At 38.6% G+C, this 17,932-nt stretch overlaps 1 protein-coding gene across 1 annotated transcript; it reads left to right on the top strand.

Moving 5' to 3' along the window:
- Positions 1–4,607: 4,607 nt before the first annotated feature.
- LOC125165705 (putative olfactory receptor 1F12P) lies at positions 4,608–5,549 on the top strand. The gene has a single exon (XM_047858904.1). It carries the CDS (start codon positions 4,608–4,610, stop codon positions 5,547–5,549), a length of 942 nt encoding a protein of 313 aa, XP_047714860.1.
- Positions 5,550–17,932: the final 12,383 nt, after the last annotated feature.

Here is a 17,932-nt window from a genome sequence, read left to right as displayed (position 1 = left end):
AGGAGTTAATTCCCATGATTCATCATTTACATAACAGCACCCAGTGCTCATCCCAACAAGTGCCCTCCTCAATGCCCATCACCCATTTTCCCCTCTACCCCACCCCCAATCAAACCTCACTTTGTTCTCTGTATTTAAGAGTCTCTTATAGTTTGCCTCCTTCTCTGTTTGAAACTATTTTTCCCCTTCACTTCTCCCATGGTCTTCTGTTAAGTTTCTCAAGTTCCACATATGAGTGAAAACATAGGATATCTGTCTTTGACTGACTTATTTCACTTAGCATAATACCCTCCAGTTCCATCAATGTTGTTGCAAATGGCAGGATTTCATTCCTTCTCATTGCTAAGTAGTATTCCATTCTGTACATAAACCACATCTCCTTTATCCATTCATCAGTTGATGGACATTTGGGCTCTTTCCATAATTTGGCTATTGTTGATAGCACTGCTATAAACATTGGGGTACATGTGCCCTTTTGCATCAGTACTCCTGTATCCTTTGGATAAATTCCTAGTAGTGCTCTTGCTAGGTGGTAGGGTAACTTATTTTTAATTTTTTGAGGAACTTCCACACTGTTTCCCAGAGCAGCTGCACCAGTTTGCATTCCCACCAACACTGCAAGAGGGTTCCCATTTCTGCACATCCAGGACAACATTTGTTGTTTCCTGAGTTGTTACTTTTAGCCACTCTGGCCGGTGTGAGGTGGTATCCAAATGTGATTTTGGCTTGTATTTCCCAGATGATGAGCAATATTGAACATCTTTTCATGTGTCTGTTGATCATCTGGATGTCTTCTTTGGAGGAGTGTCTATTCATGTCTTCTGCCCATTTCTTCACTGGATTACTTGTTTTTCAGGTGTTGAGTTTAGTGAGTTTTTATAGAATTTGGATACTAACCCTTTATCTGATATATCATTTACAAATATCTTCTCCTATTCCATCGGTTGCCTTTCAGTTTTGTTGATTGTTTCCTTTGCAGTGCAGAAGTTTTTATCTTAATAAGGTCCCAATAATTCATTTCTGCTTTTGTTTCCCTTGCCTTCATAGATGTGTCAGCTGAGGTCAGAGAGGTTTTTGCCTGTTTTCTCCTCTAGGGTTTTTATGGTTTCCTGTCTCACATTTAGGTCTTTCATCCATTTTGAGTTTGTGTGTATGGTGTCAGAAAGCAGTCCAGGTTCATTCTTCTGTATGCTGCTGTCCAGTTCTCCTGGCACTGTTTGCTAAAGAGACTTTTTTCCATTGGTTACTCTTTCCTGCTTTGCCAAAGATTAGTTGGCCATATATTTGTGGGTCCAATTCTGTGTTTTCTATTTTATTCCATTGTTCTATTGCTTGTTGTTGTGCCAATACCATACTATCTTGATGATAACAGCTATGTAGTAGAGGCTAAAGTCTGGGATTGTGATGCCTTCCACTTCGGTTTTCTTTTTCAACATTACTTTGGCTATTCAGGGTCTTTTGTGGTTCCACACAAATTTGGGGATTGTTTGTTCTAGCTCTGAGAAGAATGTCAGTGCAATCTTGATTGGCATTTCATTGAATGTGCAGATTGCTTAGGGTAATATAGACATTTTAACAATATTTGTTCTTCCGATCCATGAGCCTGGAATGTTTTTCCATTTCTTCCTGTCTTCTTCAATTTCCTTCATAAGTTTTGTGTGGTTTTAAGCATACAGACCTTTCACGTTTTTGTTAGGTTTATTACTAGGTAGTTTATGGTTCTTGGTGCATTTGTGAATGGGATCGATTTCTTGATTTCTCTTTCTGTTCCTTCATCATTGGTGTATAGAAATGCAACCGATTTCTGTACATTGATTTTGTATCCTGCAACTTCGCTGAGTTTATGTATCAGTTCTAGCAGTTTTTTGGTGGAGTCTTTCAGGTTTTCCATGTAGAATATCATGTCATCTGTGAAGAGTGAGTTTGACTTCTTCTTTGCCAGTTTAGATGCCTTTTATTACATTTTGTTGTCTGATTGCTGAGGCTAGGACTTCCAACACTATGTTAAACAGCAGCGGTGAGAGTGGACATCCCTGTTGTGTTCCTGATCTCAGGGGGAAAGCTCTCAGTTTTTCCCCATTGAAGATGATATATCCTGTGGGCTTTTCATATATGGCTTTTATGATGTTAAGGTATGTTCTTTCTATCCCAACTTTCTTGAGGGTTTTTATTAAGAAAGGATGCTGCATTTTGGCAAATGCTTTTTCTGCATCTATTGACAGGATTATATGGTTCTTATCCTTTCTTATATTAATGTGATGTATCACACCGATTGATTTGCGAATATTGAACCAGCCCTGCAGCCCAGGAATGAATCCCACTTGATCATGGTCAATAATTCTTTTAATGCACTGTTGAATTCGATTTGCTAGTATTTTGTTGATAATTTTTGCATCCATGTTCACCAGGGATATTGACCTGTAATTCTCCTTTTTTGTAGGTTCTCTATCTGGTTTGGGAATAAAGGTAATGCCGGCTTCATAGAATAAGTCTGGAGGCTGTCCTTCTGATTCTATTTTTTTTGGAACAGCTTGAGAAGAATAGGTATTAACTCTGCTTTAAATGTCTAGTAGAATTCCCCTGGGAAGCCATCTGGTCTGGGACTCTTATTTGTTGGGAGATTTTTGATAACTGATTCAATTTATTCACTGATTATGCATTTGTTCAAAATTTCTATTTCTTCCCATTTGAGTTTTGATAGTGTGTGGGTGTCTAGGAATTTGTCCATTTCTTCAAGGTTGTCCAGTTTATTGGCATAGAATTTTTCATAGTGGTGTTTTCTGTGGTGTTGGCTGTGATCTCTCCTCTTTCATTCATGAATTTATCTATTTGGGTTCTCTCTTTTTTGTTTTTGAGAAGACTGGCTAGGGGTCTATCAATTTTGTTTATTTTTTCAAAAAAAAAACAGTTCTTAGAATCATTGATCTGCAGGGTGCCTGGATGGCTGTCAGTTAAGCGTCTGACTTTGGCTCAAGTCCTGATCTCACGGTTCGTGGGTTTGAGCCCCGCATCAGGCTCTGTGCTGACAGCTCCGAGGCTGGAGCCTGCTTTGAATTCTGTGTCTCCCTCTTTGCCCCTTCCCTGCTCGCATTCTGTCTCTCTCTCTCAAAAATACACATTAAAAAAATTTTTTTTTAAGAATCTGATCTGTTCTACTGGGGGGGGAAGTGGATTCTATATTGTTTATTTCTGCTCTAATCTTTATTATTTCTCTTCTTCTGCTGGCTTTGGAGTTTCTTTGCTGCTCTGCTTCTAGTTCTTTAGGTGTAAGGTTAGGTTTTGTATTTGGGATTTATCTTGCTTCTCAAGATAGTCCTGGATGGCAATGTATTTTCCTCTTAGGACTAAGACAGGTGCTATTATTATACAGGGGAGAACTAAGATTTGCAGTGGCTAAGTGTCCCAGCCTTGAAATGATTGGGTCTGGTTCCAGCTGGGCCAACCAGAGCCCACACACTACAAGACCTTTTCTGTCTCCCAGGGAGCCCCTCCATTTCTGTGCAACTATCTCATCTGTGTATGTGAATGCTGGTCTTCTTATTTATTTATTTATTTATTTATTTATTTATTTATTTAATTTGAGAGAGAGAGCATGTGCACACCTGTGGGGGGTGGGGGAAAGGGCAGAGAGAAAGGAAGAAAGAGATTCCCAAGTGGGACTCTGTGCCATAGCACAGAGCGTGACACGGGGCTCCATCTCACAAACTATGAGATCCTGACCTGAGCCAAAATCAAGAGTTGGATGCTCAACCAACTGAACCATCCAGGAACCCCCCAATGTTTGTCTTCTTAATTGGTGTCCAGGATAGTATTTTTTGTCCACATCCTGATCCAAGTTTCAGGAATCCTCCCATTACATTGTGTGTTCTACAACTCCAAGACAAACAGGACCCAAAGTAATCATGATACCTTACAAACACGAACCCCTTTTTTTGTAGCTATGGTTAAAATAATACAAAACCATTAAAAGGACTCTTAAACCTGCCCTGTATTTTGACATAACTTTTTCTCTGTTATCTTTTAGTTTTATCCACTTATATTATGTAGTTATACTACATGTGTTATAGAACTTTTACATTACTTGTAAATATTTTCCTATGTTGCTCATAGCCTTCATGTAAACTATTTTTAGGAGGCTTAACTTTTTACACTTGTCAACCATGTTACCATATTTTTCTTTTGAATCTTAAAAAGACAAGATGGTTTATCTTCTTCTTATAAATCTTAAGTGTTTATGCCTGACTAGTTTTCAAGAGGGATGGTTCATAGGGTGTTGGATAAATATCTGGAAAATATTTCTCATTAAATCTCAAAGTTCAACACAGAGTTACTTAGTGTGTCAGACTCACCAATGTTTTCCAACACACAGCAGGCAGCCAGGCAGCACCTGGCAAGGGAGGATAAATAAAAAGTCAACTGATAAAATGGAAGAACATATCCATGATCAGTGAAGCTTGGGGGAGACTACCAGACAGGAGGTAGGATGGCCTAAAGAGAAAATATTTAGTAAACAGGACTAGGGGAGTAGACAAAAACTAAAAAGGGAAGTTTTTTTTGATGTCAAAAATATTTCATCTTCTGGGTCTTCGTGCAGAGATACCCAAGCAATGGAACAAGGAAACCAAACCAGTGTCTCCGAATTTCTCCTCTTGGCCTTTTCAAGATGGCCAGAGTGGCAGGCTCTCCTCTTTGCACTTTTCCTGTGCCTCTACTTAACAGGGCTGCTTGGAAACTTGCTCATCTTGCTGGCTATTGTCTCAGACCACCGCCTCCACACACCCATGTATTTCTTCCTTGCCAATCTGTCTGCAGTAGACCTCTGCCTGCCTTCATCTACAGTTCCCAAGATGCTGCTGAACATCCAGGCACAGACTCAGACCATCTCCTATCCTGGATGCCTGGCTCAGATGTATTTCTGTATGATGTTTGCCAACATGGACAATTTCCTTCTCACAGTGATGGCATATGACCGTTTTGTGGCCATCTGTCATCCTTTGCGTTACTCCACCATCATGAGCCAGTGCCTTTGTGCCTCTCTGGTGGCTGTGCCATGGATCCTTGCCACTTTGAATGCCCTCTTGCACACCCTCACGCTTGCCCGTCTGCACTTCTGCTCTAACAACATGATCCACCATTTCTTCTGTGATATCAACTCTCTCCTCCCCCTCTCCTGTTCCAACACCAGTCTCAATCAGTTCATAGTTCTGGCTGCAGTGGGGCTTATTTTTGTGGTACCTTCGGGGTGTATCCTGGCATCCTACAGCCTCATCATCTTTGCTGTGATGAAAATCCCTTCCACCCAAGGAAAACTCAAAGCTTTCTCCACCTGTGGATCTCATCTTGCCTTGGTCATTCTTTTCTATGGAACAATCACAGGGGTCTATATGAGTCCCTCATCCAACCGTTCAACTGAAAAAGACTCAGCTGCATCAGTGGTCTTCATGGTTGTAGTCCCTATGTTGAACCCTTTCATATACAGTCTAAGGAACAATGAGCTAAAGGGGGCATTAAAGAAAGCTGTAAGCCAGACCAAAATCTTCTCCCAGTAATTTGTACTGATTGAAAGGCATTAAACAGGAGGCAAGTCCTCATGAGATCATTGATATTCCAGTCACAGTTACAAAGCTGTTATCAAATACCTAACTAAAGTTGGCAACGACCTAAATTTGTGACCTAATCACAGGATTTATCTATTTGAGCTCCCAAAGGTATTACTGTTGTTGGCAAACATGCGGACAATAAAGTCCCTGAAAATCACAGTCAAAATATGAAATCAACATTCAATTGCATCATTAAGAACTTCCAGATGGCTCAGATCAACACAGAAACATACATGGGGAGTGCAGAATGGAGCACCTCCCCCCAGGCCTGTCTTCGTAGAGTAGGCAGGAGGGATGTAACCACATTGTTGTGCATGAAAAACAGTAGAGAATAAAATTACTATATAATAAAGGTTTTAAATCATAACTGCAATGAGAGGTTAAAGAGAAAAGATATTGATGAGGGTGTAAGAGGTCAGGTAAAGTTCAAGACAAGCCACACTTGGTCTGGGTCCTAGTTGCAAAGACATAGAAATCAACTTTATTTTTACATAGAAACAATGAGAATATGCCAAATCCATTAAGGAAGCCTTGTAGGTAAGAAGGAGCATGGTGTGTGTGAGTGAGTAAATGTACTGAATAAACTAATCTGAATGGGTGAAGTGTCCACATGAGGGATTGTGAGGAATGAGGGATGGGTTGTTATTTCTTACCCTAATGTTTTTTATATTTAGTCACATTTTGTAATTGTATCATATGAATTCCCTATAACCTATCTTTATCCCTTGTGTGAAAAGCAGCATTTATATCATCCTTCTGAAATCTATATAAACCTTCATGATGGTCTACAGAGAATTGCCTGGAAGACTATTAACCGTTTTTAAACTTAAAGTCTGTGCTGTTATTTAGAGGTGTCTATGGGAGAAGCAACCACACCAGCAATTCAGAGCATATGCCTCTGTGATCTTTGATTTGGAACTCATAGCTTATGTAACAGATTGTTTTCTGTGTCCGTGTTATCACCTAGAGCCCATATGCCATATGTCCCATATATTAAGTCATACTATCCAAAACATCTCTTTAAAGTTAGGAAGAAAAATAAATAAAATGCTTAATCATTTTTTTCTTTTTTATGTTTATTTTTGAGAGAGAGATAGAGTACAAGGGAGGGGAGGGGCAGAGAGAGAGGGAGACACAGAATCCGAAGCAGGCTCCAGGCTCCGAGCTGTCACCACAGAGTCTGATGCAGGGCTTGAACGCATGAACTGCAAGATCTTGACCTGAGCCAGCTGGACACTTAACCAACTGACTCACCTAGGAGCCTGCACGTCAATTGTTTCAAATCATAACTGTAACGTTTGTTGCAGTTCAAACGTTTATTGAAATGTTGCAAGGACCACAAAGTATCAGAGACACCACCACAAGCATGAAACCTACAGATAACACAATGACTCTAAACCCATACCTTTCAACAATAACACTGAATGTAAATGGACTAAATGCTCCAACCAAAAGACATAGGGTATCAGAATGGATTAAAAAAAAAAACACCAAGACCCATGTATTTGCTGTCTATAAGAGACTCATTTTACACCTGAGGACACCTTCAGATTGAAAGTGAGGGGATGGAGAACTATCTATCATGCTACTGAAAGTCAAAAGAAAGCTGGAGTAGCCATACTTATATCAGAAAATTAGATTTGAAACTAACAAGAGATGAAGAAAGGCATTATATCATAATTATGGGGTCTATCCATCAAGAAAAGTTAACAATTATAAATGCTTATGCCCCCAATTTGCATGCACCCAAATATACAAATCAATCACAAACATAAGCAATCTTATTTATAAGAATATGGTAATTGCAGGTGACTTTAATACTTCACTTAGAGAAATGGACAGATCATCTAAGCATAAAATCAATAAAGAAACAAAGGCCCTGAATGTTATACTGGACCAGATGGACTTGACAGATATATTCAGAACTTTTCATCCAAAAAGAGCAGAATACACATTATTCTCGAGTGCACATGTAATACTCTCCAAGATAAATCACACCCTGGGTCACAAAACAGCCCTCAATAAATATAAAAGAATTGATATCATACCATGCATATTTTCAGAACACAACGCTATGAAACTTGAAATCAACCACAAGAAAAAAATTGGAAAACATGCAAATGCATGGAGGTTAAAGAACATCCTACTAAAGAATAAATGGGTCAACTAGGCAGTTAAAGAAGAAAATTTAAAATATATGGAAGCAGAGGAATGAATTTTATTGCCAGATAATAGAAAAGATTTGAGTAAATAGAAGCCCCAACATACTCTTTCTTCCTTAGTAAATTTGGTAGATAAAAATGAGAAGTGAAGGGGGAGCCAAGATGGTGGAACAGCATGGAAGTTTTTTTGCGTGTCTCACATCCATGAAGTACAGCCAGACCAACACTAAAACATCCTGCACACCTAGAAAACTGACTTGAGGATTAACACAACAATCTGCACAACCTGAACCACAGAATTCAGCAGGTACACGGCGCGGAGAGGTGAACTTGGGGAGCGAGAAGCCGCAGCAGGCAGGGAGCTGGTTTTGCGGGCAGAGAGAGGATGGAGATGGAACAGGGGGGGGGGGGGGGGAGGGGGGCATGGGGGAGAATATGGGAAGGCACCTGGAGAGAAAGTGGAAAATTGGAAACAGCCGCAGGGACTAAACTAAAAAGGGAGAAAGGAAAAGGAAAGGGTTTAAATTCCATCAAGACTTTATAAACAGGGTGGGGCACAGAGTGTGAAACTCCGAGGCTAGATACCTGGCGGTGCTCTGGTGGGAAGGAAGAATCCCCAGGAGCAGAATGGGGTCCAGGAGGTTCTTGGGCCACACGGGGAAAAGTGGTTCCACTGCTGGAAGGACATTTGGTAGAGAATGTTGAGGCCACCTGGCCCCAGCAGACCCTGGAAGGTGGCCACATTCGCTGGTGCTGGAGCAAGGTCGTTAAGGGTGAAGCCTGGTGCCAGGTGTATGCTGTGATTTTCCATAGTCCCTGAAACGCTGCTGCTACACTATCTCGGGAACTTTTTCTGTGGCGGGCTGGCACCTGGCCACAGTCTCAGGGCACCGGCAGCAGCAGGGTCCAGCGGGCGTTCCTGGGCGCAGCCGACATTCGGCCATTGCTCATTCAGCCATTGCTCCATGAGACCCTCCCACAGAGGGGCGGAATGGGTCAAAGCCGCAGTCCTTTGGAAGTAAGGGGCCGAGGAAAACAGCCACATCTGAGACAAAACTCAGGAGAGAGGTACTGCCTGGGGCCTGTTTACGTAGAGTGAAAAAGCGGGAGTGGACAAGGGCTGAAGATGGAGGACAGGTGCCCGATTGCTGATCCGGGAGAACAGACCAGGTAGGTGAGTGATGCCATTTTCACCGCTACCGCGCAGGCGTATAGGCACCTACAAGCACCATAGCAATCCACCCCAGTAGGCTAGCAGCGCCATCTAGGGGAGAGTGGAGCTGTTACACTGAGCCCCGCCCAACTGAGCCAACTTCACTCTTCAAGAACACAAACCTCACCACCGGCTTAATTTATGGACTATAAAGACCTACATGAACTGACTTATAGAGCAAAACGAAGCAATTTCAGTCCTTCCTCAATCTGTTAGCATGTTTGTCTACTCAATTTTCTTTTTTTTCTTTTTCTTTTACAATTCTTTTCTTTTTCTTGAATAAAGAGAAAAAATTCATTTTTATTAAAAATATTTTTATTTTATTTCCATTACTATATTTTTTACTTTTGTGTAAATTTTTTCAAATTCTACTTTACTTCCATCATTTTATTTTAGTCTACTTCTGTGTATTCACCTTTTCAAATTTTCAAGCAATTTTCTTTTTTTCTTTTTCTTTTTTCTCTTTTTCATTTCTTTTCTTTTTCTTGAATGCAGAAAGAGAAAAACTTCATTTCTACTTTCAATCTCTATTAAATATTTTTATTTAATTTTTATTACTGTGTTTTTTGCTTTTATGTAAATTTTTTCAAATTGTATTTTACTTCCATCACTTTATTTTAGTCTACTACAGTGTATTCACTTTTTCAAATTTTCAAATGATTTCTATTTTTTCTTTTCTTTTTTCTTTTTTTATCTTTTTTCTATTTTTCATTTCTTTTCTTTTTTCTTAAATACAGGAAAAGAAAAAATTCGTATTTATTTTTAATTTTTATTTAAAATATATTTCTTTATTTTTTTTCCTTCTAAATTCTTTACTTTTGTATATATTTTTTCAAATTCTATTTTACCCCCATCATCTCATTTTAGTCTACTTCAGTGTATTCATTTTTTTCAAACTCTCAAATGATTTCCTTTTTATGTCTTCCCCCCCCCCTTTATTTTCTCTAATCTCTCAAACCACTTTCAACACCCAGATGAAAACACACCTAGGATCTACCATCATCTATTCGATTTGTGTGTGTGTGCGTGTTTTAATTTTTAATTTTAACACTTTTTTAATTTTCTTTTTTTTATTTCAATTTTTCTACCTCATTAATTCCTTTTCTCCCTTCAAAATGACAAAACGAAATAATTCACCCCAAAAGCAAGAGCACAAAGAAACTACAGCCAGGGATTTAACCAACACAGATACAAGCAAGATGTCTGAACCAGAATTTAGAATCACGATAATAAGAATACTAGCTGGAGTTGAAAATAGATTAGAATCTCTTTCTGCAGAGATAAAAGAAGTAAAAAATAGCAGGAATGAAATTTAAAATGCTATAACTGAGCTGCAATCACGGATGGATGCAGCGGTGGCAAGGATGGACAAGGCAGATCAGAGAATCAGAGATATAGAGGACAAACTTATAGAGAATAATGAAGCAGAAAAAAGAGGGAGATTAAGGCAAAATAGGACGATTTTAGAATTAGAAAAAAATATAAAATAAATTAAAAAATAAAAATAAAAACAAACAAACAAATAAATAAATAAATAATAAAGAATTAGAGAAATCGGTGACTCATTAAAAAGGAACAGCAGAATCATAGGGGTCCCAGAAGAGGAAGAGACAGAAACAGGGGTAGAAGGGTTATGTGAGCAAATCATAGCATAAAACTTTCCTAACCTGGGGAAAGACACAGACATCAAAATCCAGGAAGCACAGAGGACTCCCATCAGATTCAACAAAAACCAATCATCAACAAGGCATATCATAGTCAAATTCACAAAACACTCAGGCAAGGAGAGAATCATGAAAGCAGCAAGGGGAAAAAAGTCCCTAACCTACAAGGGAAGACAGATCAGGTTTGCAGCAGACCTATCTACAGAAACTTGGCAGGCCAGAAAGGAGTGGCGGGATATATTCAGTATGCTGAATCAGAAAAATATGCAGCCAAGAATTCTTTATCCAGCAAGGCTGTCATTCAAAGTAGGAGAGATAAAAAGTTTCACAGGCAAATAAAAATTAAAGGAGTTTGTGACCACTAAACCAGCCCTGCAAGAAATTTTAAGGGAGACTCCCTGAGGGGAGAAAATACAGAAAAAAAAAGGAACAAAGACTAGAAAAGACCAGAGAACACCCCCAGAAACTCAAACACTACAGGCAACATCATGGCAATAAATTTATATCTTTCAGTACTCACTCTAAACGTCAATGGACTGAGCTCTCCGATCAAAAGACATAGGGTAACAGAATGGATAAGAAAACAAGATCCATTGATATCTGTTTATAAGAGACAGATTTTAGACCTAAAGACACCTTCAGATTGAAAGTAAGGGGGTGGAGAACCATCTATCATGCTAATGGTCACCAACAGAAAGCCGGAGTAGCCATACTTTTATAGCAGACAACCTAGATTTTAAAATAAAGACTGTAACAAGAGATCAAGAAGGGCATTATATCATAAAGGGTCTGTCCACCAAGAAGATGTAACAATTATAAACATTTATGGTCCAAACATGGTAGCACCCAAATATAAATCAATTAATCACACACACAAAGAAACTCATTGATAATAATACCATAATAGTAAGGGATTTCACCCACAATTACAGCAAAGCACATATCATCTAAACAGAAAATCAGCAAGGAAACAATGGCTTTGAATGACACACTGGACCAGATAGACTTAACAGATATACTCAGAACATTTCATCCTAAAGTAGTAGAATACACATTCTTCTCCAGTGCACATGGAACGTTATCCAGAATAGATCACATACCAGGACACAAATCAGCCCTCAACAAGTACAAAAATATCGAGATCATACCGTGCATATTTTCAGACCACAACACTATGAAACTTGAAATCAACCACAAGAAAAAAAAATGGAAAGATAATAAATACTTCCAGACTAAAGAACATCATACCAAATAATGAATGGGCTAACCAAGAAGTTAAAGAGGAAATTAAAAAGTACATGGAAGCCCATGAAAATGATAACACCACAGCCCAAAACCTGGGACGCAGCAAAGGTGGTCATAAGAAGGAAGTATATAGCAATCCAGGCCTTCCTAAGAAGGAAGGTTTCAGATACACAACCTAACCATACACCTTAAAGAGATGGAAAAAAACAGCAAATAAAACCCAAAACCAGCAGAAGGCAGAAAATAATAAAGATTAGAGCAGAAATTAATGCTACCGAAACCAGAAAAAAAAAAAAAAGGAGAACAGATCAATGAAACCAAGAGCTGATTCTTTGAAAGAATTAACAAAATTGATAAACCACTAGCCAGTTTGATCAAAAAGAAAAAGGAAAGAACCCAAATAAATAAAATCAAGAACGAAAGAAGAGAGATCACAACCAACACAGCAGAAATAAAAACAGATAAGAGAATATTATGAGAAATTATACGCTGATAAAGTGGGCAATCTGGAAGACATGGACAAATTCTTAGAAACATAAACTACCAAAACTGAAACAGGAAGAAATAGAAAATTTGAACAGATCCATAACCAGCAAAGAAATTGAATTAGTAATAAAAAATCTCCCAAAAAATAAGAGCCCAGTGCCAGATCGCTTTCCAGGGGAATTCTACCAAATGTTTAAAGAGTTAACACCAATTCTTTTGAAGCTGTTCAAAAAGTAGAAATGGAATGAAAACTTCCAAACTCATTCTACAAGGCCAGCATTACCTTGATCCCAAAACCAGACAAACCCCATTAAGAAGGGGAACTACAGACCAATTTCCCTGATGAACATTGATGCAAAAATCCTCAACAAGATACTAGCCAACCAGATCCAACAATACATTAAAAGAATTATTCACCATGACCAAGTGAGATTTACACCTGGGATGCAGAGCTGGTTCAATATCCACAAATCAATCAATGTGATACATCACATCAATAAAAGAAAGGACAAGAACCACATGATCCTCTCAATAGTTGCAGAGAAAGCATTTGACAAAATACAGCATCGTTTTCTGATAAAAACCCTCAAGAAAGTAGGGACAGAAGGATCATACCTTGAGATAAAAAAAGTCATATATGAAAGACCCAACGCTAATACAATCCTCAGTGGGGAAAAACTGAGAGGGAAGGAACATGACAGGTATGTCCACTCTCGCCACTGTTATTCAACATAGTATTGGAAGGCTTAGTTACCCTCAACAATCAGACAACACAAAGGAATAAAAGGCATCCAAATTGGCCAGGAGGAAGTCAAACTTTCACTCTTCACAGATGACATGACACTCTATATGGAAACCCAAAAGATTCCACCAAAAAACTTCTAGAACTGATCCATGAATTCAGCAAAGCCACAGGATATAAAATCAATGCAGGGAAAGTGGTTGCATTCCTATGCACCAATAATGAAGGAACAGAAAGAGAAATCAAGGAATTGATCCCATTTACAACTGCACCAAAACCATAAAATACCTAGGAATAAACCTAACCAAAGAGGTGAATAATCTATATGCTTAAAATTATAGAAAGCTTATGAAAGAAATTGAAGAAGGCACCAAAAAATGGAAAAATATTCCATCCTCCTGGATTCGAAGAAGAAACACTGTTAAAATGTCAATACTACACAAAGCAATCTACATATTCAATGCAATCTCTATCAAAATAGCACCAGCATTCTTCACAGAGCCAGGACAAACAATCCTAAAATTTGTATGGAACCAGAAAAGACCCCCAAAGAGCCAAAGCAATCTTAAAAAAGAAAACCAGGGGCGCCTGGGTGGCGCAGTCGGTTAAGCATCCGACTTCAGCCAGGTCACGATCTTGCGGTCCGTGAGTTCGAGCCCCGCGTCGGGCTCTGGGCTGATGGCTCGGAGCCTGGAGCCTGTTTCCGATTCTGTGTCTCCCTCTCTCTCTGCCCCTCCCCCGTTCATGCTCTGTCTCTCTCTGTCCCAAAAATAAAATAAACGTTAAAAAAAAATAAAATTAAATTAAATTTAAAAAAGAAAAATAAAAAAATAAAAAAGAAAACCAAAGCTGGAGGCATCACAATACCAGACTTCAAGAAGTATTACAAAGCTGTAATCATTGAGACAGTATGGTACTGGCACAAGAACAGACCCTCAGATCAGTGGAAGAGAATAAAGAACCCAGAAATCGACCCACAAACCTATGGCCAACTAATCTTTGACAAAGCAGGAAAGACTACCCAATGGAATAAAGACAGTCTCTTCAGCAAGTGGTGCTGGGAAAACTGGACAGCGACATGCAGAAGAATGAACCTGGACAACTTTCTTACACCATACACAAAAATAAACTCAAAATGGAGGAAAGACCTCAATGGAAGACAGGAAGCCATCAAAATCCTCGAGGAGAAAGCAGGCAAAAACCTCTTGGATCTTGCCCACAGCAAATTCTTACTCAACACGTCTCCAGAGGCAAGGGAAACAAAAGCAAAAAGGAACTACTGGGACCTCATCAAAATAAAAACTTCTGCACAGCGAAGGAAACAATCAGCAAAACTAAAAGGCAACCGACAGAATGGGAGGAGATATTTGCAAATGACATACCAGATAAAGTTTTAGTATACTAAATCTATAAAGAACTCATCAAACTCAACACCCAAAGAACAAATAATCCAGTGACGAAAAGGGCAAAAGACATGAATACACGCTTCTCCAAAGACATCCGGTGGCTAACAGACACATGAAAAAATGTTCAACATCACTCATCATCAGGGAAATACAAATCAAAACCACAATGAGATACCACCTCACACCTGTCAGAATGGCTAACATTAACAACTCAGGCAACAACAGATGTTGGCGAGGATGTGGAGAAAGAATATCTTTTGCACTGTTGATAGGATTGCAAACTGGTGCAGCCACTCTGGAAAACAGTATAGAGGTTACTCAAAATATTTAAAATAGAACTACCCTAAGACCCAGCAATTGCACTACCAGGTATTTATCCAAGGGATACAGGTGTGCTGTTCAAAGGGGCACATGCACCCCAATGTTCACAGCAGCACTATCAACAATAGCCAAAGTATGGAAAAAGCCTAAATGTCCGTCAGTGGACGAATGGATAAAGAAGTGGCAAATATATACTATGGAGCATTCCTTGGCAATCAAAAAGAATGAAATCTTGCCATGTGCAACTACATGGATGGAACTGAAGGGTATGATGCTAAGCGAAATTAGTAAGAGAAAGACAAATATCATGACTTCACTCATATGAGGAATTTAAGATACAAAACAGATGAACATAAGGGAAGGGAAGCAAAAATAATATAAAAACAGGGAGGGGACAAAACTTGAGACTCTTAAATAGAATGAAAACAGGGTTGATGGAGGGGTTGTGGGAGGGGTGCGGGGTTACTGGGTAAGGGGCATTAAGGAACCTACTCCTGAAATCATTTGTGCACTATATGCTAACTAACTTGGATGTAAATTTAAAAATAAATTAATTAAAATAAAATTTAAATTTAAAAATTAAAAAAGGGAGTCACTCCACAGTAGTTCACTGTATGGACTGTCTCTTACCAGTCCCTTACCAATGGACTTTTGGGTTGTTTCCATTTTTTGTCATAAATGCTGCAATGAATTATCTTATACATGCAATATGTTTAAAATGTTCAAATATATCTGCAGGAATTTCCCCCAAATGTAATTGCTGGGTCAATGGACAAATTGAATATATGTTATCAAATAGCACTCCACAAAACTATACCAATTTATTCATACTAATCACTTTCATGGCCTTTTCCATAGGAACTCTCACTAATGATGGTTGTTAATTTGAAATCTGGGGGAAAGATTGCTGATAATTGTCCTTCCTATGATTTAGCTGTTTCTGAATAAGGACATTTCATAGTCCTTGACTTTTCCAAACTTGAATCTTTGTTACAGTTTCTATGAGAATCTTCCTGATATCACTGACATGGGATTTTATTTATTCATAGAATTCCCGTTTAAGTAATGATGAATAATCCCCAGGCTTAAAATTTGAGATGGCAATGGAAAATATAAACCTCCAATGTCTTGAGAGAAATAAAATTGCTTTAAGAAAAAAGGAATATTAAAACAAAGAGCACATTTTTTATTTAACTTTTTTATTTCAGAATAGTTTTAGATTTACAGAAGAATTGCAAAGACTTCCTGTATATCAGATTCCCTTATTACTAGCATCTTACAGAGTATGGTACATTTGTTGTAGTTGATGAATCAATGCTAACACATTATTATTAAATAAAGTCTATACTTGACTCAGGGTCCCTGAGTTTTTGTATAACATTTTTTATTGTTTCAGGACCCCATCCAGGATACCACATTAGGCTCTTCAGGCTCCTCTTGGTTGTGACAGTTTCTCAGACTTTCCTTGTTTTTACAGTTTTGAGGAGTACTATGCAGGTGTTTTGTAGAATGTCCATCTACTGGGATTTATATCATGTGGGTTGTTTTGTTGTTGTTTTTTTTTTTTTTTTATGATTAGAATGGAGCCATGGTGTTTTGGAAGGCAGACCACAGAGGTAAAGTGCCATCCTCACCACATTCTTTCAAGGGCACATAGTATCAACATGACATATCACGGTTGATATTAACTTTGATCATATGGCTTAAGTAGTGTTTGTCAAGTTTCTCCACTGTCAAGGTACTCTTCCTCCCTTTTCCTTCTGTGCTTATGGGCAGGAAGTCTTTACACACAACCACATTTAAAGAGGGCAGAGTATCTGCATAAATTAATTATTCTTCACAAGACATTTGCTTATCTTCTGCCATTTGTTTATTTATCCAGTCATTTGTTTGTATCAGTATGTGCTCATGGATATTTATCTTTTGGCTTATAATCCAAAACCACTTAGCTTTGGGGCGCCTGGGTGGTGCAGTCGTTAAGCGTCCGACTTTAGCCAGGTCACGATCTCGGGGTCCGTGAGTTCGGGCCCTGCGTCGGGCTCTGGGCTGATGGCTCAGAGCCTGGAGCCTGTTTCTGGTTCTGTGTCTCCCTCTCTCTCTGCCCCTCCCCCGTTCATGCTCTGTCTCTCTGTCCCAAAAAATAAAAATTAAAATGTTGAAAAAAAAATTAAAAAAAAAAAAAAAACACTTAGCTTTTTGCTCAAATTATGCAGGTTTTGCCATCGGAAGTTCACTTGGCTCCTGAGTAACTTTGATGTAACTCATCATTTTGGTTTTAACTGTTTGTTTTGTGTTTGTTTTTGAACTACTTATTTCTGAAACCATAAGATGCTCTGGACTCATCTATTTCCTCTCAGCCCTAGAATAAGCCGTTTATCAATTACAGAATCATGTTAGAAAACAAGATCTGGGCACAAGGTGTGCTGGTTGCTACTGAAGTGTAATTGCTTCTAGGCCATCTCATCTGACAGAGCAAGAAAACGTGTATACTAACCTCTGCATATATACTTATCTATCTCTATTACCATGTGTATCTATATTAAGATAATCATAACTTTATATTGACTCTACCTTTTTATCCTGGCCTGTCACCTCCTACTCCAACAGTGAGATACCTACCTCCCACCATCTGCCATCCATTTAATCATTCAAATCTACCATACATATGTAATGGTTTCAGAACTGTTAAGCCAGACTCCCATGAGAAACAACTTTATCAACTAGAGTACTGTTAAGTACAGTTCCTTTTGTATTTATCATTACAGACTCTACTAATTTCCAATGTTATTTACATCAGTATCTTTCAGCTGTATCCCTACAGGGAGGTTGTTCTATGCATTTATAATATGGTTAGGTAGTTTGTCACATTCTGCATTCCATCTTGGGATCCTTCAACCTCCTAATAAGTGTTTTTAATTTGCATACATCGAGATTCATTTTTTTTTTTTTTGGATCTTCTAATGTTCAGTGGGGTTTGACAAATAGTGTCATGTATTCACCAGTACAGTAGCATACAGAATAATTTTACTGCCATAAAAAATCCCCTGTGCTTCACTTCCTTAGCCTTCCTTGACCCCAGAACCCTAGCAACTA

Source organism: Prionailurus viverrinus, chromosome B2, assembly GCF_022837055.1.
Source record: "Prionailurus viverrinus isolate Anna chromosome B2, UM_Priviv_1.0, whole genome shotgun sequence".
In the NCBI taxonomy this organism is placed as follows: Eukaryota; Metazoa; Chordata; class Mammalia; order Carnivora; family Felidae; genus Prionailurus; species Prionailurus viverrinus.
This window is presented reverse-complemented; position numbering and strand designations above follow the sequence as displayed.

What these genes read in the sequence shown, in the direction of transcription:
- LOC125165705 (XM_047858904.1), top strand. Translation starts at nt 4,608, where the DNA reads ATGGAACAAGGAAACCAAACCAGTGTCTCCGAATTTCTCCTCTTGGCC.